Genomic DNA, 24535 nt, shown 5'->3' on the forward strand with positions numbered 1-24535 from the left:
TTAATTTATAGAGAAAAAGTCTTATAAACGCCTTTTCATGTTTAAATTTTTACTTTTTAATATTTATATAAAATACAAATACTTTTAAATATACTAAAAAAATATTTAATTACAAGTCTCTTAAAGATTTTTTATTTGAAAATGGCAACCAAACTTACATAGTTCATTATAAATATTGTTCTAAAATAATTTAAACAAAGTAGTTAAAACTATGTTAATTAACCTTTTAAAATCGTTTAACATTTTTAAATTATTGTGTTTAATTTTTACGTATAATAAAAAATAAACTGCTATTAACTAATTAAATATAGATAGATTTTTTTTGCTCAAAATCCAGGTTTTCATCAAAAACATCACCATTAATCAATAAGAAACGAATTATATGTTCATTAAAATGAAAAAAATATTAAATAATTTTATTCTGCGATAAAAATCATTTGTAATAAACAAATATACCTAATACATAAAAATAAAATTCTAATTTCTTCTTTTAATAATAAAACATGATGTATGTGAATGAGTTAAATTTAAAGCATCTCAACCATGTTAACAGTTCATTAATCAAACCTTGTTTCATACTATGTGACATAACCAAAATTAGACTATAAAATGTAATTTATATGTAATATAATATATGTATAGGAACATTTTCTGTGTATAATCATCGCATATAACATCTGTATAAATGTGTAATTATATTAAAAAAAAACCTAAATCAAACTGGTTTTGTTTTCGTTTCATTAAAAAAGAAACAATACGTCGACATGCCACAGGTGCTGCTGCTAGATTCTCGAAAGAGCAAACGAGTCACAACTAGGGAACGTAGACAAGAGAGTTATGGTCGACCAGACTCACCAGTAAGACACCAGAAACAAAAACTATATGTCGACATGACGTGCTTGCCAGCCTATGTCTTGTCACAGCTGATCTTGTGAAATAACCAAAAAAAATCAGCTATGCAACTAATGAAAAAAAATAACATTTGGTTATTTCACAATTTCATCTCATCATTATCGGAATGAACGAGTGAAAAATAACATTTAACATGATTCATTCAAAACACTATTGTGGAACAAACAACACTAACTTTCTAATACTAAAAATGCACTTTGATGCAGTGGCGACTTGCGATGTTTGTTGCACATCAAGTTCTTTAAAAGTGTAGTATTCCTTAAAAAATCAACGAAGAGTATATTTACTATAAAATGTATATTTTAACATTATAAAAATTATAATTATATATTTGGTTTTTTTTAAACAATTTTTCACTACGCGGTATGCGAAAATGTATTTTAAGAAAAACTGAATAAAAATCGCTACACATCCTTACATCTATGAAGAAGCATTTAATTAACTTATATTAAAAAAATCTGGAGCAGAAATACTGAAAATAGTGAGATTAATGAAAAAATGCAACACATATTCATGAGCCGCTACTGCATTGATACAAAAATGGACTTTTTAAGTGTTCTTTTTCACTTTTATTTGTGCGCATTTGGCTTTTGTCATGTGGCATTTGATAACTCCACTAATCCATGTGTTTCATTAATAAAATAATAAAAATTCATGTACATTTAATCATTATCTAAAAACATTCATTTTCATTTTCCCAAATTTAATTAAACTATAATAATAATATTTTTTAATAAAACAAAAATAAATAAATCAAATAAAAATCGAATATCTTACATTATTTTAATTATATTATTTATATTATATTTAAATATTTATTTAACCTATACAACACATAGTGGAGTTTATAGTAGTATTTTATGTTATCTGTCAGTATTCAGCAGTATCTACAATATATACATGTTTATCGGTAGATTGTTTTAAATATGTACAGGATTGACTTATTTGATGTAAAGTGAAACTTTTCCAGACAAAATATTGTTGTAATTGACGTAATTATAATTTTAAATAATTCTTACAACATTATTAAAACTGGCCAAGTAATCTATTATTAATTATATATTATAAATATGTTCTGCATCACGTTAAGATTTTTTTATAAATATAAAAAGTCACACAAAATATATTCAACGTTGCTTTTATACAGAATTCTGTGTCATATTTCGTCGGCTTAAACATAATTTAACATATCTCACATTTTCTATTTAATAACGGTTATTTTCGGTCTTATTCACATAAAAGGTTGATTATTTTATAAAATCAACATTAAGCAGCTATTTTATTTATTAAGAAGTCATATAGTGTAAGATTTTTATTTTAAGTTTCACATATTTAAGGAAAATCTAAGATATGATACATACAAATTATTCTAATCTTCGAGACACGATTAAAAATATAAAAAAAAACACTAGGATCCATATGGAATTCGAGCCCATATCTTTCAGGTATTAGTCACCAACAATTTTTTACTTCTTTACATATCTCATTCAGATAAAATTAAGTTGATTCCAAATTTACCTCAGCAGCTTTACGTTATATTTACCATTTACCCTTATTCATGATCATTGCAAAAGTTTTACTAGAGATTGCAATCTTTTAAAGTTAGAACCGGTTAGAATTGTTGCCTCAGTTACATTAGGTAGCAATGCTTAAACGCAACTAGATGATAATCTATGTTACAAAGTAGCATTTATAAGAGCTCCAACATTAAAACTAAATTATTTGGGGACATTTCAGATTGTTTCAAAAAAATCTAGGTATTGTTGAAAATTTTCGCAGAGCATCGTTATTTACATTTTCACGCTTTTTTAATAGTCGATGACTAATACTTGAAATAATTGGGTTTAATCTTAGTTTTTTTATTTGCTGTGGGATTAAAATTGATAATTATCTTATAATCACAGATAAAGTTTTCTTAGATTTTCATAATCTCACTAATGAATTGATGATAAAACTGATTTTTTCATATATTATTATTTAATTGTTTATATTTTACGCGATATTATATTTTTTTTTTTATTTTTTTTTATTTGTAATATCGCGTAAAATATAAACAATTTAATAATAATATCAGTAACGTGCAGTATAACGTTTTAAACGATTGAACATTTGTAACAATACTACAAACGATCGAATAAGAATGTTTCAATATAAGAAGGTAATAACATTCAAACTTAGGTGTTTTTAACATTAAAACCAATAAAAAAAAGCGAATTAAAAATCCTGACCTGCGCGATGTAAAGAAAGTCTACTCTATAAAAATAAAGTGAAAATCTCCTGATGATGTCAAAAATATTTTGGCGAAATATAGAGACTAAAAATCCAAGGAAAAACGCGATACCGCGTAATAATATTTTTAAAATATATTTATCGCGTATAAAAATAAACAATTTATAATATATATCCCACACGACCATAGGCTGGAACGGAGTGTTTTATTTTAAATATGAAAATATGAGATATGTTGTGTTAGAACTAAGCCGAAGATTTATCATTTATTTTTATTTAAATGCTTTTGATACTTTTTTTAAAATAAAATCTATTGTAGTTTTCTACGGTTCTGTAAGTATTATTGCAAGTTATGTTTATTTTACAAATTTATTTATTTATTTATGTAGTTTTCTTCACACAAACTATATATATTTTAATATGAAAAATATTGCCAAAATCACTTACAAAGCACCAAAAACACACTGTACACAAGTACACAACAATATACCACACAAAAAACTCATTTTAACGACTTGAGTATATTATATTATAAAAAAAAAGTCAATAAGTCGAAAGTCTCATTGTTTAACTTTTGTTGATGTGTTGTATTAATGTTAAATAAGTTGAGTTAGAATGCTGTGTTAAATTTTTGCTTGTTGAGATGAAATCCAAAGATACAAATGTAAAAATTGATGTTTCCTTGTGAAAAAGTTGTCGTGGGGCTTGGAAGAACTTTGACTGAAAAATAAAAGGAATTGTAAATCTATTTTTTTAATGTAGTCCTTTTTGCTCAACGTTCTTCTAATGCTTCTTAATTTATGTTAATTGAAATGATTTGAATTAATATTTGTTATTTGATTTTACAGCAGGCGTGTGGGAAATACATCCCAGCAACATCGGCAGTGCAAAGCAATCAAACAGTTGCTATGGATGGAACTTATCTTGTGGAAGCTTCGTTTTAAACTATACGTGTTGAAAATTAGTCTTGTTTGACCTCAATCATCTGTTCTTAGATGAAACGTGAGTTTTAGAGAAGAAAGTGAGAGTCAGAAATACAATAATAATAATACTCGTGACTCGTATGACTTTTTGTATGACACAAGCAAGTGATGGGATCGATTCGAATCTTAGACGTCGTAATACTTTTGTAATAGTTTGCAAATGACACTGTCTTTAATCGATCTTGATTTGACGTCAAGAGGTATATATATAGAATAGTAAATTAGATAACGATTTGAATCTGATCACTTTATCATTAACAATAATAAATGTGTTAGTAATGAATTGATCTCTTAATTACATATATATCAATTATGAAAGTGTTAATAGACATTTTTTTAAACGTACGATTCTTATTTGTGTCTAAGATGTTTTTAAATAAATCTGAACCTTTCGAACGTTAACTTTAAGATGACAATTATATAAATTTTATTCATTTGTATTTTTTATAGCATAGATTAAACGAAATAAGGTTATGTGAGACAATCTCAGCACGGAAGAATCGCTGATGAAAAGTATAAATATATATATATATAAAAATCTGATGTATTATAAATATATACGAGAAGAAAAACTATTGTGAAAACTCACTCTTAAATATTTTTATATCAAAATTATTATCGTTTCAAGTCCATTTCTATGGCAGACCACTTTTGTAGTCGTTTAAAATCTTGTACATAAAATCATCGTAGTTTTCATATAACTCACAAATCGATTGAAGACAGTTTGGTTTTGTGGAACGGGAACAACGTTAAATGAATCTGGATTATTATTATATACCTACACGCGGAAATGTGTTTAGATTTATAATAAAATCTTCCATACAAATTATATATATATATATACTTAATACATACAGATGTATGTAGTCAATTTATTCGATCAAAACGTAGTTATATAAGAACTTTGGGAATCATTTTAAATGTATAATAAATGTTTAATAGTTGTATTGATGAAAAACAGTGATACATTAAAATGTATTTAATATATATTACTTCATGTTACATCACAAAAGATAATAGCGAAACCTATAAATGTACATATGTGTGTGTCTTATGCTGAAATACTTCTCGTCATATGTTCCGGAGTCAAACATGAAAATTAAGTGGAAAATTCTAAAATGAAATGATCTTAATTGTTATATTATTAAAATTTTATTTATTATTTATATAATATGTATATAATATATAAAGGATTGTTTAAATTTAATATCTAAATGTTAATTCTAAATATCCTCTATTAATGGATTTATATTTAGTTTAATAACGTTCCTCCATTCCCGTTAAATTTATTTTACATTGTGTGATTTGTATTTATGATTATTTTTTATATATAATATGCAGCAATACATTTTTTTTATTTATATATTTACATTTGATTTATAAAAAATACAGAAAATTTGGTGTGAATATACTTGAATGGGATTTTTGGGAAAATTGTTAAAAAATATCAAAAACTAAATTTTGATTAGTATTGATAGAGTAATATTAAAAGCGTTTTTGTTTTGCAGTACTGTAACTAAACTTCAATTATATTTTTCCTTAAATATCTGCATTTTAATAATAGTTTAAGATAGATGGATAATAAAAATGCAAAAAATAAATTCCAAATTTCCCATATTATTTTTCCACTTGATCAAAATTTTTATAATATAGATATCATTGAATATTGTCAGATTACTTTTTAACAGTTATACATAGTTTTAAAAATATCAAGCATATCTTTAATGAAAAAAAAAATAGTTAACCAATGCGGCAAATTTCTGATTTATCCCGTATAGATTACTTAAAACGACTTACGTACATATGTATTTAGTGAAATGATTTTTTTATATAATATACAATTATATATATATACTTTTAAATTGAGATTTTATATAAATGAAAATCGATAATAATATATTATAATAAATATTAATGAGGAAACAGTGTCATGTTAGTTATGATGCCTACTGCCTTGAACGAGTATGATAATAACTTATCTTACTCGTAAAATAAAAAAGGACTATAAAAAAATTCGGTAGAGGAATTAATACATACTTCTTATGAGATATCATTAGTTTTCAACACTGTATGTTTATTTATTTACATTATGTATATATATTAAAATGTGTTATAGCAGATTGTTGTGTAAATCTAAATTATTCAATATATAAAAAAAATCATATAAACAATCCAACCAATGGTACTCAATTGTTTTGATACTAAAAAGTATCCATACAACTTGACGATGTCGAATTCTATATTGTACTGAACCGTTACTTATTTAGTTACATTTTAAATTGTATAGTATTTCCAGCATGTTTTTATTAAATTTTTAATATTCTATTGTAATCAATATTTTGAATATTTAGTATTTATAAGCGTAAGTCATTCCCAACCATTAAACATTTATTTTATTATTATAATTGTTTAATATTTTTATTATATTTGTCATTCAGAGTCTATTCACTAATTTAGCTTAAAATAACTTTGCGCTTGTGGACTCTAAGATCTGCAAGCCAATGGTTGGGAAATGTTTTATGATGTATCTTAGATAGACATGCAATTTTTTTAGAATATATAACGTATACATTTATCCGATTCACAAAATTTATTGTTTTATGTGTTATTAGTTGTTAAACGTATGTACAAAATGATGAATATCGTACCACAATTCGGTTGTAAACGAATAGAATGTATAATATAAACACAAATGGACTATTAAGCTATATATATATGTAATAATTTTGTTTCGGTTGTGTTTGTTGATTATTTTTTTATTGATTTAAATAATAAAAAATAACAATAACAGACATTTTGTGATAAGTCATACCGTTTTAATGACGGAGTGTCGATCGGCAACACGCACAGGCACACGATGAAAGGTCTATAATATTACAAGACAACATTCCAGAATCGTATCCTTCAACGCGCTTTTTCTATTATGTATGTAAAAACTAACCACTAACACCTTAAGCATCATCACTTAGTTAACTGCGCGACAATATAACATTATATATGATTGTACTCTTCATAGTGACGTCGTTTAGTCGGTAAAATTTTAATGTAAACCTATCGCAAAATCGTTTCAGAAATGTTTCATATTCAACGTTGCTCGTAGAGCGATCGGACCGCAATAGTATAAAAAAGCTGGTCGTATCGTCACGCCAGTATAATTCATTTTATATATATATATATATATATATATATAAAAATATATATAGAATTTTAGTATTGCCTATTTAGATATTATACTTATTATCGATTGTGCCGCCAAGCGGTGAAATTATGTTATAATGCAAACTGTTGTAAAATATTCCTATTACAATTGATTATTTACAAATATAATCTATTTCCAATTAGATATGCTGTGTTTTATTTCCTTGTAACTAGTGAATTTTTAATTCACAGTTTTATAGTTCTGCTCTACGGTATTAAGACTTTTTAAAACCAAGAATATTTCATTTTTAATTCAATTAAATTAAAACCATCATAACCGAATGCACCACGATGATCAAAAAACTGGCGACCACACACAGATGCCACGTTTGATAGGATCTTATTCTCAAAACACTAGTTCTTAGCTTCATTTGTGATGAGAGAACTAGCTGCTGTGCCATGCATCATAAAAAAATCTGAAATACAGGTGTCGGGTAAGTTTTGCTAAAAAATTTTCACATCTTGAAACCTGCTCGTTAATTATGGTATGGTCTATTTTTTCAAAATCGGTAGTGTAAATAAATGTAGCAAGTGATTCCCCAATTTTAACAGAGATGCCACCACTTGTATCAACTGTGAATAATGCCAGTGGCCTGTAAGAGTGCGCGCACACTTACAGATCCACAAAGCTTGGCAAATATGACCTAACGTTATGTAAGGAGATAGAGGCCAAACTCTAACCATATAAAAACGCTAGACAACATGTTCTATGGCCTGACAACAAAATCCATAAGAACTTTGGCTTTTGAATTTGTGGAAAAAATAATATTCCCCATCGATTCGATACGACATCGCAGATGGCTGGCAAAGATTGGTTGCGTGGTTTCTTAAAGAGGAATAAAAATATTTCTTTGAGACAACCAACTGCCACCAAGCTTGCCAGAGCCATCAGCTTTAATCAACCATACATAATTAATTTAAAACTATTGCGAAAATAATAATAATTCATAACTATTAATCTCAAAACCACAAGTTGAAAATAATCTTTTATTTATCACATCTCTGTGAATGCTTTCTTAATAAATGTTCAACTATAGCTATGAAAGCATTGTCATTAAAAATTGTTACATAATGTTATGTGCATATGTAATTTATTGTGAATATTATTAAAATCAGAATAGTTATCTCATCTAAGTTGATTATATATTATAGTTGACATGTACGGCGTAAAATAGAGGTCATACAAAGATACCGAAGATCAATAAACGTACTGGAAGCTGAATGCATTTTTTGCTGCATGTGCATTACGTAATACACATTGAATAACATAAATATAATAATTGGATAAAAATACAGAGTATTTTCAAAAAAAATAGCTTACTTAGACTAATGACAAGTTCTGAAAAACAGCTACATATATAAATACAGCTATTAACAAATGTATTTCGCCGCCCGACGTTATGCAATTTTAAATAAATTTGCAGCGGTAGCTTCCAAATCTCGTTATGCAATTTGAAACAAAGTATAAGTAGATTTTGATTTTTTTAGTTAAGCAAATTCATTAAACATGTTATTTTTAATATACTATTCCATAAAATTGCATTCTAGTATGCATAAACTGTATTTGATCAAGACACGGCTGAATGAACAGTAGAGGATTATTTCCCTCCCAGACCCAGGTCTTTAATTCAGGACTTAAGATGACCAGCGACTCTCCGCAACAGAACTATGCTGACTAAAACGCTCCGAAGATATGTATATATTGTAAATACCAATAAGCTACGCGCTCGCATAATATTTACATGATTAAAATACATAAGTATATAAAATATTTACTAAATTTGTACGGCTGGCAAATATAATTTAAAGCTTTAAAGTTAATAAAATGTTTACCACACATAAGTAACACAGATCAAATAAATTTTATTTAATAATTTGCATCATAGTGCATTAATTATTCAAGTCATAATTGTGGTTAGTGTGGTTTCTAAAGCACTCGTTAAGTTCTACTTTTATATATGATATTTGTAACAGAAACAGAACTATTACATTATTATAAAAACGACGTGTTGATTTATGGTTATAGATGATGCACCATGATAATAACGGCGATGTATAAAAGAGGTCCAGGTCCGACAAAGAGGTGCAACAAGCTACGCTTGAGTACCTGCGCAAACAGTCAGAAGTCTGGAAAAATTAAAATCTCAGTAAATCGTAATTTTTGATCAATAAATTATAAATAAACATATTTTCTTATACCTCAACAAAAAATAAATATTCTAAGCTAACAATAATAAAGAATACTATTTCAGATATAGATATAAACACAATCAGTGACGGTTCACACAAAGAACTGGGAAGCTGCAGCGCCTAAAATCATTGAAAGAAAATATATTTTTAAATATTTTAAGGTATAAAAATACAGAAAGATCACTACTATCTCCATGATATTATAGGTAAAAGACTTGCTCTTCTATATTTACCTGAAATTTCAACATTTTAGACAATAAATTCTCTGTGTACAGTGACGTCATTTGAGGGAGGGTAGGTGGAGGCATTCCTCCTCCTCCCACCTTAAATTGGGCTATAAAAACGCATGTCTTTTAATAAAATTCCTTAAATTTTAATGAATTCGAAATATTTTAAAAAACAACCACTGACTGCACCCCCCCCCCCCCCCCACCTTTCAATGAAAAAAGCTGAAATGTCGTCCCTGATTCTAGACCAGCAATTCTAGGGTTATCACTGAAATATAATATAAAAAAACAATCCTGAAAATATTTTTTTAAACATGTCATTTCAGTGAAATCATTTTGGAATACATTTTCACTACTAGATACATATTATATTTTTACTAGCGAAAATATAATTTAACTGTGAAATTATATGCTGCTCTAAATTGTCTATAAAACTCAATTTGACAGTTGCGAAACGTACATTTGATGTTTAAACCCAAACCTACTCGAATTAATCAAACCCAACTGAACCTACTGAAAGTTCTAAAACTACAAAATACAAACTAAGCCAACTCAACTCCCAATGGAAAATAAGCAGAAGAACTGCAGACTAACGTCGCATTTCGCAGACTGCTCCATAGTTGGTCTGCACTTTGATATTACACTGTCTTAAAAATATAATAGCTATCCTTATCGATATTACTACGGACTTCTCATACGAGAGTATAGGTCAAAGTGTTTTCAAACCGAATTTTGGTGAATATGGGGGCGCAAAAAACAATTATCGCTTCTCAGAATTCAAACATTCACGTCAACAGCAATAAAATCGTGTCAGTTCCGTTTCACTGGAAACGCTCGGTACCGAGCGTTCCCATTGAGAATTAAAACTTTATATACAACTCATTTTGTTTTTATTATTTATAATATTTTATATGATTCTTTTCTCTTTAAATAATTTTTAACATAATTAATAAACCACGGTTTTTGATTGAATCTATATTCTGTTCTAAAATTATATTGACTTTTTATTTTACTATTCACAATATTTTTATACTGTTCCATATCATATTAACATCCATGTTATCTACATTACAGTCAATTTTTTGTAATTCCATTCTCAATTTGTTAAAATCTAAAAATGAATATGTTCAAAGAACACTGGATAGCAATTTAAATATTATGAGTCTCAGAGAGGAATTAATTAACCAAAGAAAAAACACTAGATGTTATGACATCGCCATGGCGAAAGACCAATATAAAAGGACCGTCTCTAAAACCCAATATCAGTAGAACGCAATTAACGCCATTGAACGCATACCGCCGACTGAGGTATAGAAACTAATATTGTTGCCACTCCTAGAGCAATGATAGGCGTTTCTTTTACTTAATCGTTAAAATTAAACTATCAATACATATCTACAGCAGCCAACCTTTGTTTCATTTACCATAACCACAATGGAATCAGTAAGCACACTTGCTGACACAGATGCCACTGCAGAAACTATTCTGCGCTTATGCCGCAGTTCAATGACGTTGCGACTCCGCAGTCACTTTCTTCTATTGCTGTGCATACTTACGCCGAAATCGCCACCTAATGCTGTCACGAATCCGTTGTCGCATAAACACCATCTCCGTGCCCCCGGAGACACAAGCACTGCTTTTTCACCGACTCATAATGCACCGGGCCACGCTACGAGCTTCTACGATTGACCTTATCAGCAACAAAAAACTCATCGACATGTGAACTAAACGCTCCAATGTCTTTGTCTCTCATCCTAATTCAATTTCGCAATATTAAATTGTTAAGGGAGAGTACTGTAGAGACTAATACGATTGGCACACCTGGAGCAGCCACCGGTGATACCGAAATAAGACGTCAGTCAGATATCTCCATTTCACTTAATTGCGACTGAGACAGAATTTACACCCCTCGAAGATTTGGGGGGTGGTGTTGTTACTGAGATGATACGCAATGCAGGCCAGCCAACGAGAGCACGTCTCCCCGAGCGCTCGGGAGAAATACTAATGCAACTCCAATAAAATATTTAGCACTACAGGGGTGGGGATCCCGCTCACTTGACCGTCAAAAGCTGGGTGCCCACCCATATGGGTTGGACTCGTAGGGCTCTAGTACTGATAAAGTCAATAAATATCAGCAGCGGCTAATCTGTTTCATTTACCATCACAGTACGTTTGATAAAAATATATTTTTCGGTGTTAAATTTAATTTTAGTGTTGCAAGCATTTCAAAAAATTTCATTCTGAATATCGAAAAGTTAAAAGGTTAATAAGAATATTCAAATGAAAATGCACTTTACGACTTTTTAAATTTAGTACTACGTTAAAATTGTAACAATCAAAAGCTACGTGTAGGTATTACAACAAAACCATGACCAAAGAACTTTGAGAATATCAAAAATAAACATTGTTTTTTTATGAACATCTGCCTGCTCATTTTGTATTTTATAATAATAATTTCGTTCTGTATAATGAGCACTCACAGGTCAGTAGCTCAATGTCATCGAGTGGGACTGTCTTTTTTCATACTTACTTATCTTCAACTAGATTATTTAAAAAACAGAGGTTGACACACAATAAAATAAAACACAAAGTTCCGTGTAGGCTTTGCTTTGCAGAAGACCACAAAGATTTATTATTTAAACATACAAGAATCATAACATAATGATAATAATCATAATCATTATAAAAATCTAACAGATTCAAACTTGGTATTTACAAGTGACTAATTAAAAAAAGAATAAGGAAAAATATTAAAAAGGAATAAATCAAAATAAGTTACAGTCTAATAAAATTAGATATAAGAAACATACAAAAAAGAAACATATGCGCATTTTATGTACATATATGTAAGTATGTATACATATAATTAAGGTATATATATAAAATTTGCACTCGGCATATGAAAAAATTCTCAGTCAAAATGTGTATATATCATAATAATATGAAACCACCTTGCGCGAAATCAAAAAGTTTTAGAACAACTATCACATTCACCGCCGTAAGTATGTAATATGTTAAAACAATGTTATATAGATTGGCTGACGATTAGATGAAACAGTGATTCCCAAAGTTTTGTTCGCACGACGATAATCAATTCTGCGAATCTTGGTTTAAACTATTTTACCTCTTTTGTTTATAGAATATCAAAAATTGTTCATATAAAAGTTAGTAATGAGTCAACTTTTATAAAAACAAATTATAAATTCGTTTTGCTTAGACCAAGAATAATAAATAAAATAAAATGAGTCTGAATGAAAAAATATCTAAAAAACAGCTACTCACATTTGCTTAGGTATTTAAAAAAAAACAAGCCTTTAAACCATTGCCAAATATATATTTCTTAATTTCAATGACATTAAATTCAACAATGATCAAAATTATTAAATTTTCTTGTATAAAATCACAAAATAATAATAAATCAAATACAAATAATACGAATTAACTTGGGAGATCTGAATCTCGCGGTTCAGATTTACAACAAAATCGATACGTATATAAATATATAAATAATTTACATTCACAGAATGAAATCGTTTACTTTTTTTATATATAAATATATATAATAAAAGCGAAACATACGACACATTGGGAGTCACTGCATTACCCTGGTATATAATATAGATCAACAAATCTGCCGTGATTTTCATATTTATATATACGACACACTATTTAGAAAAAATGATCGAGATGGTACAAAGATTTAAGCGGAATACAAAAATATAACGATCGAGTGTGATACAAAAATATTGGACCTTATCGAACATCATTTTTAATATATTTATATCATATGATCAATGAAATTGCAAATGTGTTTTAATATAACAAGCATCACGGATAGCTAAATATGTATATATGTGTATACAATTAGGTATTATTCATTTACATAATAATTCCGTATGACAAAATGATGCATATTATATAGATAGAACGAAAAAATATTACATAGCTCGCGGGATAAACATTTTTATAATACATAATAAACATTTTGATCTCTACGTCCAGTCTACACATAGTATATTATATAAATCTTCTTTTTTTGTTATAATGCACTTTCATTATTGAACAACTTCTTTTTTTATATTCTCTTTAATTTTGTAAATACATAAATATATATTTAACATTTGTTGAGGTTGTACCAACATGAACCAAACATGAGCAAATCGATCGGTGTAAAAATTAAAATTTGTTTTTTATACATCACCACTCATTATATAGTGTGAAATAGAATACTAAACAGGAGCCAAGTGTTTGCATGTCGGTAACTAGGCACAAGCGTGGTATGAACAAATATAAACTGTGACTCTTTCGCAAGCTTTGCGTTACAAAGTGCATTTATAAAATCTATACAATTTGAGATTTCAAGTAAATTGCTCAAATTGTGACCACAAAACGAATTCAATCTGGCACATAATTATTGTCACTTAGTAAGATTGTTTGCAAAGTTTTTTTTATTTACTAAATTGAGTGCAGAGCAGAATAAGAAAGGTATCTATACATATCTTCAACATTTTGAATAGTTACGGAATATAAAACGAGTATTTAATCCATATCTCTATTATTTTCGAGACATGAATGCTGTTGCAAAATTAAACGTAGATAATCTGTATTAGTTTTTACAATTTATTTTAATAAAAAAAGAAATATTTACATTTGTTATTGTAACTAAATTCATATTACATCCTTTAAGTTTAGATAAATAAATTTCCAAATAATTTTTTATATTGTAAAAATACTATTTATGAAATTGAATAAAATCTACAAGGATGATTTTTAAAATATCCTATTAAACGTAATTGATAAACTTTATCATATTTTACAATGAGAACCATCTTAATTTTACAACAAAAAAACTACTTATCTGCAATTGTACTATTGATTCGATTCACAAATTACAAATTTTGAATAACTTTTGGTACATTTTCAAATTTTTACGATACTTAAAAAATACTTTGCAAACGATTGTGGGTTTCAAATATTATATATGGCATTCGACGTCAAAACGCCAATCAAAACAATATTAAATTAAATGTATCATCGTTGAACTTGGCTCCCGCACTCTTGAGACGACGAAGAAACGTGTAGTAAAGAATAATAATACAATAACTCCTAGACAAGGCAATATTCAACAATAGATTAGATATATATAATTTAACATACAATTTTTTTCAGTCTATCACCACATATGGTAAAACGGTTAATGGCTCCTCATTGTAAGAAGTTCGTACGACCGGCTCGTGCCACTCGCGGAACGAGTCCGGGGGCTCCGAGCCGGGCAGCCACGAGGGGCAACCGCTACCGACGCACGTCGTCTCCGCCGCACTCTCGCTTCTGTCGTTCGCAAAGGCACCACTGTTCGTTTTGTCGGCGGGATCGCCGTCAGCCTTCTTCATGTCGCCGTCAAAGTTGGCGTCCTCGTTCTGATCCCCCAAAAACAGATCTCTCGTCCTGCTTATCACTGAACTCGACACGTCTTTCATGTTTAATACTTTAGCGTTGTTCACTAGACCGTACGTCAGCTCGTCGTCCTCCTGCTCGGCTTTAGTCCTAAACACACACGACAGATCTATGCAACGTCTACTATCATCGTAAGAAATGTGGGAGTTTAAGGCTGCTAGACTCAAGGGGAGGAGCGTGATATCGTCTTCGTACGTGAACTTCCTAGACGACCTGGGGACATACACGGGATAGCTAATTTCTTTCGGAGGACTGGCCGCAACTTCGACGACTTCTTCTACCGCCGGTTGCGGAGTTTTAGGTCGGTCTAATTCACTAGAAAAATTAACATTGTCCAAAAATATGCACTTTGAATACGTAGTTTGAAACGGTCGACACTGAGCCTCCACCATGTAGTCTAAAATTTCAAAACAGTTAATTTTATTGGTTTTCTTTGATTTCGCATCGGCCTTCGAAGAATCTTTCAACGTACTACCCTCTTTTTTGCTATCGACGGCAGACGATTTGATTTTTAAGTCGGGTTTCCTATCTAAATTAACAATACTCTTATCACTATCACTATTTTTTATATCACTATCAAAATGTGGGTCTTCTGCAACGTCGTCGGTGGAGCACGGGTCGTCTTCGGCGCTTTCGCTGAACGGCAGATCGGCCGCACTCTCGAAGTCGTCGCATATCAAACTCTCGTTCTTGACCTTCCACTTCTCAAAATGCTGATTCTCTAGTTCCAAATACCACTCTTCGGGATCCCCTGCGATCTCTGCGGGTTCGTACTTATCCAGTACTATCTTGCCCGTGTTCTTTACGCATTTGTCTAAACTGTAATCTAAATAATTATACTTTGGCACCACGTTTTGAAATAAGTCACGGGAGCAATCGTAATACGGTCGGAGGCCCCACTCGGTGACCCTGCACGCCAGATCGGGTTTCTTGGCGGGCACGTCGTTAGGGCGAACGGAGCCGTTCACGTCGGTCAAGTGACAGTTGTGCAAAGCGTCGATTTGATAATTGGCTACTTCCTCCGGTCGCTTCTTGTAGACTAGCGACGCATGGCAATCCGGATCGAGCTTCTCCTCGTAGTTTAGATTGGCGGAGTCGGTTTCGGCCTCACCCTTCTCCTTTTGCGCCGACGGTTCTTCGTATTCGTCCAGTTCAAAAATAGACTTCTTAGGAATCGGCGAAGATTCGCCCTCTTTTTCTTCATTATCGTAATAGATCATAGTGCAGGTGCACTGAGGTGCGAACATATCTTCTTTATCATTTAAATTACTAGTCTCAATTGGCGGCAGTCTGGATAGAATGACGTCGACAGGTTCGAACTTTACCGGTTTTTCATCTAAATCCGTCTTGATATCAGCGTCCGATTTTGACACACTTTTATCGTCGTCTTTACCGAGAGCTGGCGACGGTTGCGCTGAATCCATAAGTTTTGAGCTGGAATTGGAATCGTTCAATTCTATAATGTCCGAGACAACGACGGAGTCTTTTTTCAACTGTTTCTGATTGTCGTACGTCGTCAGGAAATCTTCCCTGGGTTTCTTCTTCTCTTCTACTGGTTGAGCCAGTATTTTACCAGATTTCCTCGCGTCCATTTCTTCTAAAAGCTCTTTGGTCGTTTTAACTTTTCGTCCGCCGGCCGGTATTTTACTTTTGATGAAATTGGAATAGTCGTCCGTGGGAGGTTTTTTGCAACCGTTTCTCCTAGACGACGACAACAGTTTAGATTTGGAGTCTAGAGTGGGCACCGGTGATTTACTATCTACGTCGTCGATCAGCAAAACGACGGGTGGTATTGAAGAAATCGCCATCCCATTTCTCATACTGCTGCTGATCGATAACGCTGGAGAAGTGGAAGCAGAACTAATTGGAAGAAACGGAGACCCTAGAGAGACGTCTTGGCTATGATCCACCGTTCGATTTTCAGACTTCGTATGGTTTCTAAAATAGATATTGGAGATCGTAAAACAAATATATATACTATATATAAGATAAAACTCCTCTAATTAAAATTAAATAAATTGTATTTACTTTATCTTTATCTTAAACAACAATTAAATGATAAAATAAAAAATTATCATATTATTGACAATAATAATAATAACCAAGTAATCAAAAAGCAAATTGATAAGAATAATTTCAAAGTACATTTTATACGACACAAAAGAATTCTTCCATTACTACTGCAAGGAAATAGATCGCGAAGCAGGCACTACTGTGAAAATCAGTTATTTCCCATAAGTAGTTTATTTACAATAAAGTTTCAAATTATTTTGATATTTAATCAAACATTGAATAAAACCATATACAGCAGACCCCCCAATAACACGGTAAATTGGGAACGTCTATTTGGGTGCCCGTTACTTTGTGTGCAAGTGAGCCAGAGGGAGGATATCTCACCACAAACGCCTGATTCGTACGTACGTAATTGCAAAAAATTATGAGTATTTTCTAGTCCCCCAACTACACGCACCCAAATAGCACGTTCCGTGTTATTGGGGGGGTCTACTGTATTCTAATATACAGTAGCGGTCAATCAATGAAATGTGTCCACGTAATATAACAGTGTAATATAAAATGTGTGTATTTTTTTTTCTAGAATGTTTCTTGGAATGAAATTTTTCCATAAGCCTTTCTTTCATTGATTCGGAAGTTAACGACCTAATTTTCAAGTGTTTTACGTGATTTTGTGTTTAACATGCCAAAAGTACCACATTGACAACATCGAAGAAATCGGAAATTTTGAATCTAGCTAAAGAAAAATTCAGTCCTCGTTATATTGCAAACAAAGTAGGGTGCTAAATTGCATAAAAAAATACGAGGATTCCACATTCTTACAAGAAAGAAAGATTCAGGAAAACAGGATGTAAGAACAGTGCTAAAATTGTAAATGTTATTTTTTCCTATTAACATGTATCACAATTAACATGAAAAATATAATAAAAATAAATATTTTTCCTCCATAAATTAGGCTAGGTAACAGCCCCGACTGAAACTCCATTAAGAACCTGTGGGTTATAATGAGAGCAAAAATCCAAAAGAAAAAACCTTCGACGAACTTTAGAAAAAGTATGGTATGAAAAAATTTCAGAACAATATTTAAAAACATTGGTCAAATCAATACCTCGAAAAATTGATATAGTAAATATATTTGTAGCTTGTATAATTATAAATATAATCTAAGTTTCAGTTTTTGTATTCATAAACTAGTTTTATGGTAAAAAAAATGTTCATCTCACTACTAAATTTTTTCAAATATCACTGATTTCAAAACACTTCAATAATTTATTTCAAAATGGGTTGAAGCTTTTGCAAATTTGATTACTTAAAAATATCACAAACTCCATTTAGTACTCAATAAATAAATAAAGCATTGTAATACAAAGAAATAAAGATTTTCAAGGTGGACACCTTTCATTGGCCGCTACTGTATATATTAAAAGGGGCTCTAGGGTTTACGATCTACCCGAGTTTGTTGGTGCAGTATAAAAGATTTTAAATTAGAGGAGCTTTACAATTAAAAAAATATATTTACCTTCTCTTCTTAGCTTTACGGCTACTGCTTTCTCGCCTTTTCCTTTTCGCATCATTTCGTAATTCATCACTCGGCAGAGACGTATCAGGTCCTCCGTTGATCGGTGATCTTGGCCTTTTCGAAACTGAAGCTAAAGCAAAAAAAAAACAGTCATAAACCCGAATCAAAGTACCAAAAAACGTTAAAAATTGATCTACTTACATTTCTCAATGTGGCTAAAATTTGATAAACTATTGCTATTACTACCAAAAGTTGTCTTGTTATCGTCGACATTATCATCGACGAATATCACATCTTGGGAGTCCGAATCGTACGGATCTTTAGACGGCGTCACGTTCCAAACGGTGTCCGAGTTCATCCGCAGAGCGGGCGAGATCACCGGTACGCCCCTGACTACGGGCGATATGTTTCTAACGGCCGGCGACGATATGTTTCTGAACGCCGCCGGGGAATTCTGGCCGGAGATGACGTTCTTGAAATTGGGCGAGGAATTCCTGAGGGCGGCAGCGGCGGCCGAGTTCCTCAGACCGGGAGACAAGTTGCGAAGCGCAGGCGAAGTCAACGGTTGTCTCTTTTGATACTGCTGAAAGTGCTTTGCGCCGTCGGACAGCGACGGCGTTAAAGAACCTTCAAAGGACATGTTGGTGAGTCATCGGTAAAATCATACGAACGAACGTCGAAAAACCGAGACATACCTTGCTTATGGAAAATGTTTAAATTTTGCTCCGGAACTGCCGGACTGCATAATCGAGGAGTCACCTATTATTGAAAATATGATATAATAATATAAAACTCATTTATTTCTCTATATAAATAAATATTAGTGTATTTACTGAAGGCGTGACGGCCGGACTTATTCCTCTGCTTGCATAAGGCGATTGACGAGGAGTACTCTCTGCGCTCGTAGGAGGTTTCGGAGTAGGTGGTTTTGAACCTTTTCAATAAAAATTATATTTCAATCATATGCAGCAAAATGAAATTCATATATATAAGATATACATACCTGCTTTGTCCGGTATGACTAGATCGCGCCATCTTTTCAGCAATAGTTTTGAACGACGAGCGAGTGCTACGTCGTCCGTCCGCCGCCTTAATTCATTGACATGTTTTCCCAATCGGGTGGTCTACAATAATTTTAATAACATTAATAAAATGAGTGATATTCAGTAATTTCGAAGTATTTTTGGAATTATGCTAACAAGAAAAAAATCATTGGTTAGAATATGCACGATTCAAATAAAAGAGTACATAATAATCAAGTCAATCTAAAATAGAAAGCCAGGTAGCAAAATTTCATCATAAGGGCATTTAAAATTTCGTTATCTACTTCTTTGAAAAAAATAGAAATTTTATGATCCAAGTCCAAAGTAAAATTTATTATAAAACTAAATATAGGTTCAAGTACACAGTGTGTCATCTGAGTATCATATCTTAAGAAAACAAACTTACAATGTATTAAAACATTAAGAATATGTAACTTATGTAAGCATACAGCATAAATATCGTCCGAAAAAAATATTATATAAATTCTTATGCCACACGCCACGTACGGGGCTCAGTCACTACGCGACCGTAATGCCAAGAGCCACATACGGGGCATTTACAGAATCTGTTACTTATGCTACGAAATAATATTAAAAAAACTATTCAAGTATATATAGTCATCTATGGAGAGACCTATAAAATTATTACCGCTTGAATAACTGTCTTAAAAATGGCTGAAATTAATATGCTTTTTTTCAACGTCGCCAGGGTTGCCACTACCCACTTTAATACCAGCGACTCCAGTGCGTGCATCTTTTGATGATTATTTTTTAAAACAAGTTTACGAATTATTTTAAAATATTTTTTTTATATATTAAAGATTATTGTACTAGCTTCATTATTCAGTAAACCAAGTATTTTATATTTATTTAGAGAAAGAGATATAGACGTGTGAAGAGAAATAACCGTGACTCACTAAAAAGTCCCTCGCGTTTCAAGGGTTAAATAACAAATGATAATCAGTGTAGAACTTTACTAAAACTATTTTTGTTTCTCAAAGGCTAAAACATAGTCAGTTTGGGGTGACCTTATTTTATGCGTTAGCAAAATGCAAAAAATGCCGTAAAGATTTTTTATTATTGTTATAATGCTGATTTATATTTTACAAAAAATATGTATTTTTTACTTTGTATAAAAATGTTAGTTTGCTAATAAAGCAAAAATTAATTCAATATTGTTTTGTTGTGACAACCCTAGCACTTTTTTTAAAATATTTTTTTCCTCCTAAAAACTGTTATAGGGATATAAATAGAGCAATGTTTATAGAATACAGTGGATGAGAAAGAGTTCCCAAGAAAATCCATTCATTTTTTCTATTGTTTTTTTAAATACATGAGGGCGAACGTTATCTTTATATGAAAATTACCCTTCTTTAATTTATAATAGAAGGTCTTTTTTATGGTGTGAGTCGATTTTAAACGAATCGTAGTTGTCTGCCTATAATATAATAACTCATAATGAATTATGCCCTTCATATCCCTCCAAACGCATAACGTTATCATCTCGTTGGAATGATCTGCTTCTCATCTTCAGCGACATTTGACTCAAAAATAAATCTGTTCTAGAATCATTATTGGCATATTGAGATTCACTGTGCGAGCTTTTCCTTGAGACAATTTACGATTCCCATATTCTTCAAATTTTCTTTCCTAATTTTTTAACTGTATAGCGACACGTTGAACTTTTGTGCTAGCTTCTGTATCATTAATCTCGGACCTGCTATGATGGCAGCCCTAATATCCTAACTAACAACCTATAAAGACATGATCAATTTTGATATTTTATTTTTTAGATTAAATTAAGACCATCGTGGCCTAACAGGTTACCCCAATGCGCCACGATGGTCGAAAACAATGATAATATTGAAAACAAGTTTTGATTTTGTGAACTGATTTTAGAACTGAAAATAACTCAGCTTCTATCACTGCAGATATATAGTTTATATTAGATAATGATTATTTTTTTAAAGGAACAGATAAGGAAATTTTAAAAGGTATGTTAAAACTTTGCTACCTGGCTTTCCTTTTTAGAGATAAGGAAATTTTAATAGGTCTTATATTAGATTTTCGCTACCTGACTTTCCTTTTTAGATTGACTTGATCATACTTGAAGGTCAATTGATGTAATCTAACATTGTTTATTTCATTTTGCACATTTAATAAATATGTTATTAACATGGCATAACATAGACAACGAAAAGTCTAAAAACGCAGAATATTGAGTGTATATTATATAATAGTTAAGGTATCAAAATGCTAAAGTAATTCATTTTAGTTTAAAACTGTATGTGCATCTCAATAAAACATAATGTATTATATAATACGAGTAATAATACAATCCGTATTACGAACCCTAGTTTCTATCATGCAGATTGATTGGAACGGACAAATGATGTATGATTATGATAGTTTAGTCTAAGTAGACAGAATGTTAGAGCATCGTCCAACATGCTCAATAAGATATTCATCTAAATCAGTATTTTTTAAACCCTTTCTACAGTGCAATACCAAGCAACTATTGTAATAACTTTTTTAAGCAGATATTCATGTTTTAAACTCTATTAATTCATTCTGCTATAAGAGCTTTAGTTTTGATAGTTTTAATCCTGATGCAATAAATGGATATCTCAATCACTCATAGTCTTCCGAACAATGCTGATTTTTTCTAAAATTTAAAGATGTTCAAAAATCAGTAGTATAACTTTTTGTATTGTTAATTACTGTAACATTTGCAGGTTGCATCTATAAATAGATGGTAAGCCGTAAATAAATTTATCTTATCTCTCAGTTGAAGAAAAAATATTTTTAATTTTGAACCAATCGTGAACTACAAACAATTTCTAATATTCGTATTGTTTATTGTATTCTCAATAAATTATCAGTTGAAATACACGCGATAATACAGCCATCTTACTCCCGTATGAATAATGCGATATTGTAATGATTTTTTACAAATCGTCGAAGTTTTAGCTAAGAGTTGATTCCCGATGAAAAAAGCAATGTATTATGGTGTTGACCTTCTTTAGCAAAGATACAAATCTTTTTACTCAACTAAATTCAATACATTGTATATGTTTTAAGCTGCTGATTTATAATATTGTTTTATAACAAATTCTTCCAGTTTTAATTAAATAACCATATTTTCTTCTATATCTAGTGATATATTTAAATTTATCATTGAAATTTTAGCATTTAATGTCAAAGGATAAGTTTTTCTGCATTAGTAAGCGACTTCATCATTTGAATTTATTACAGCTGCTAAATATTTTGGCCGTTGTACTCAGAAATGTTACTTTTGTTCCATTACATCTTTCAAAATAAGATGTAGGTTTCTTAGCAAGATTACATGGTCGCGTAACTAGCTCGGCACCATTCCTCCGGCAAGACAACATGTCATCGGAAATTTTACATTTACTACTAAGATAATAAATAATATCATATGTTGTGTACTGTTATTATTGTTAATAATAAAGTAAAGAATTATTAAAACTATCATATATAATAGATAACGAGATAGAAATAAATACGCACCTCCAGCAGTTCTTTAGTAATATTAATATTCTCCAACACCGATATGACTTCATTGATAGCTCGCATATCAACAACCTAAAAAATAAACAAAATATGTTAGCTTTCACTTTCCTTTTAAGAAAAAGAACGATTTAAAAATACATCGCCACATGTGACGGATATGTAGGTCAAATCTGGGTAACGCTGAAAACGCCAAGAGTGCACTAAACGTCGATGTTTATATGCAAACCGATTTGGAGGTTAAGTGTGCGAACGTAAGTGTCATATTAATTGAAATATTCGTTTGTTTTCGGTGACGTAAATTTGGCGTTAAACTGTAACTGTTTTGGAACGTGCGCGCGTGCCGTACCGTCGAAAGCGTCCGAGGTCTACGTCGAGATGGGGGCCCCGTTCGGGGCGTCGCAATATAGAACCCATGTGACGCGACATGGCGAAACGTCAACGACGAAATCGCGGCTGGGCTTCGAAAGCGGGTCGGAAAGACGCGGGGGGGCGAAGGCCTAAGGTGCTCGGAGAGCGACTCCTGGCTGGAAGTCGGTCCGCGAGCGCCATATGATCCGAACGGGGGAGGGGCGCGGGGGTGCGAGGGTCCCGTCGAGCTCAGGCCTGCGCCCCCGTCGTCGCTTTATCGGGGCTAAGACTCACATTATAATCCGTGTCGAGAGCGCGCAGCAGACGTGCGGTGAGATGTTGCGGGGAGGTCATGTGTGTGGAGGTGTCGGCCGGGCAGCCGCCGCGCGCCGCTGCAGGCCGCGGTCATGCTCGCCGCGCAGCCGCTCTCGGCCAAACGGCGACCGGCGACTGGCGACGGCTCGTCGACGCCGCCCGCCGACCGCCACTGCCCGATCGACGCACGCACCCGAACGCGCAAGCAGTGCACACGCCGAAAAAACCAACAAAAAACCAACAAATACCAACTAAAACAGTGGCGGAATTGAACGAAGACCGAAGGGCCGGCGATTCAATCTTTCAAGTGACCCTGTAGCGCCCCCCCTTTCGAACTAGCCGTAAAATATCCAAAAAATAATACATTTTAGCATATTCAAATGCCATTTAATTTGTAATACATATACATTTTTCACATACCAAATAAACGTAAAAAAATATTTATTTATATATTATATCACACGAAATGGCTAAGTTATAATTACAAGTAAGAAAAAAACAAGTTTTATTTCCTAATTTGAATATTTATTGTTATTTTCACAATTTGTAAGTAAATATTTTGATTTATAT

The 24535-nt window shown here is 31.6% G+C and overlaps 2 protein-coding genes across 7 annotated transcripts in view; one reads left to right on the forward strand and one right to left on the reverse strand.

The window, feature by feature from the left end:
- Shal (Potassium voltage-gated channel protein Shal) overlaps positions 1 to 7467 on the forward strand; it is a 107528-nt gene extending 100061 nt beyond the window's left edge. For 3 of the 6 annotated variants that reach the window (XM_088190247.1, XM_088190249.1, XM_088190250.1), the window contains 2 exons: positions 750 to 857; positions 3990 to 7467. In XM_088190247.1, coding sequence (XP_088046373.1) covers positions 750 to 857; positions 3990 to 4085 — 204 coding nt within the window. In that variant the 3' untranslated portion in view covers positions 4086 to 7467. The remainder of the gene's footprint in view (positions 1 to 749; positions 858 to 3989) is intronic. The other 3 variants (XM_088190251.1, XM_088190252.1, XM_088190248.1) reach the window with 2 other exon arrangements.
- Positions 7468 to 12330: 4863 nt separating this feature from the next.
- Positions 12331 to 24102, reverse strand: LOC148232693 (uncharacterized). Its single transcript, XM_088189916.1, has 8 exons — positions 23945 to 24102; positions 23300 to 23374; positions 19729 to 19849; positions 19559 to 19659; positions 19421 to 19484; positions 18927 to 19352; positions 18726 to 18855; positions 12331 to 17131 (listed from the first exon to the last, which is right to left on the reverse strand). Exons 1-8 carry the CDS (start codon positions 24002 to 24004, stop codon positions 14905 to 14907), a joined length of 3204 nt encoding a protein of 1067 aa, XP_088046042.1. The 5' UTR covers positions 24005 to 24102; the 3' UTR covers positions 12331 to 14904.
- Positions 24103 to 24535: the final 433 nt, after the last annotated feature.

Source organism: Plectrocnemia conspersa, unplaced genomic scaffold (genome assembly GCF_051122295.1).
Source record: "Plectrocnemia conspersa isolate PC_06_02 unplaced genomic scaffold, ASM5112229v1 ptg000008l, whole genome shotgun sequence".
Taxonomy (NCBI): domain Eukaryota; kingdom Metazoa; phylum Arthropoda; class Insecta; order Trichoptera; family Polycentropodidae; genus Plectrocnemia; species Plectrocnemia conspersa.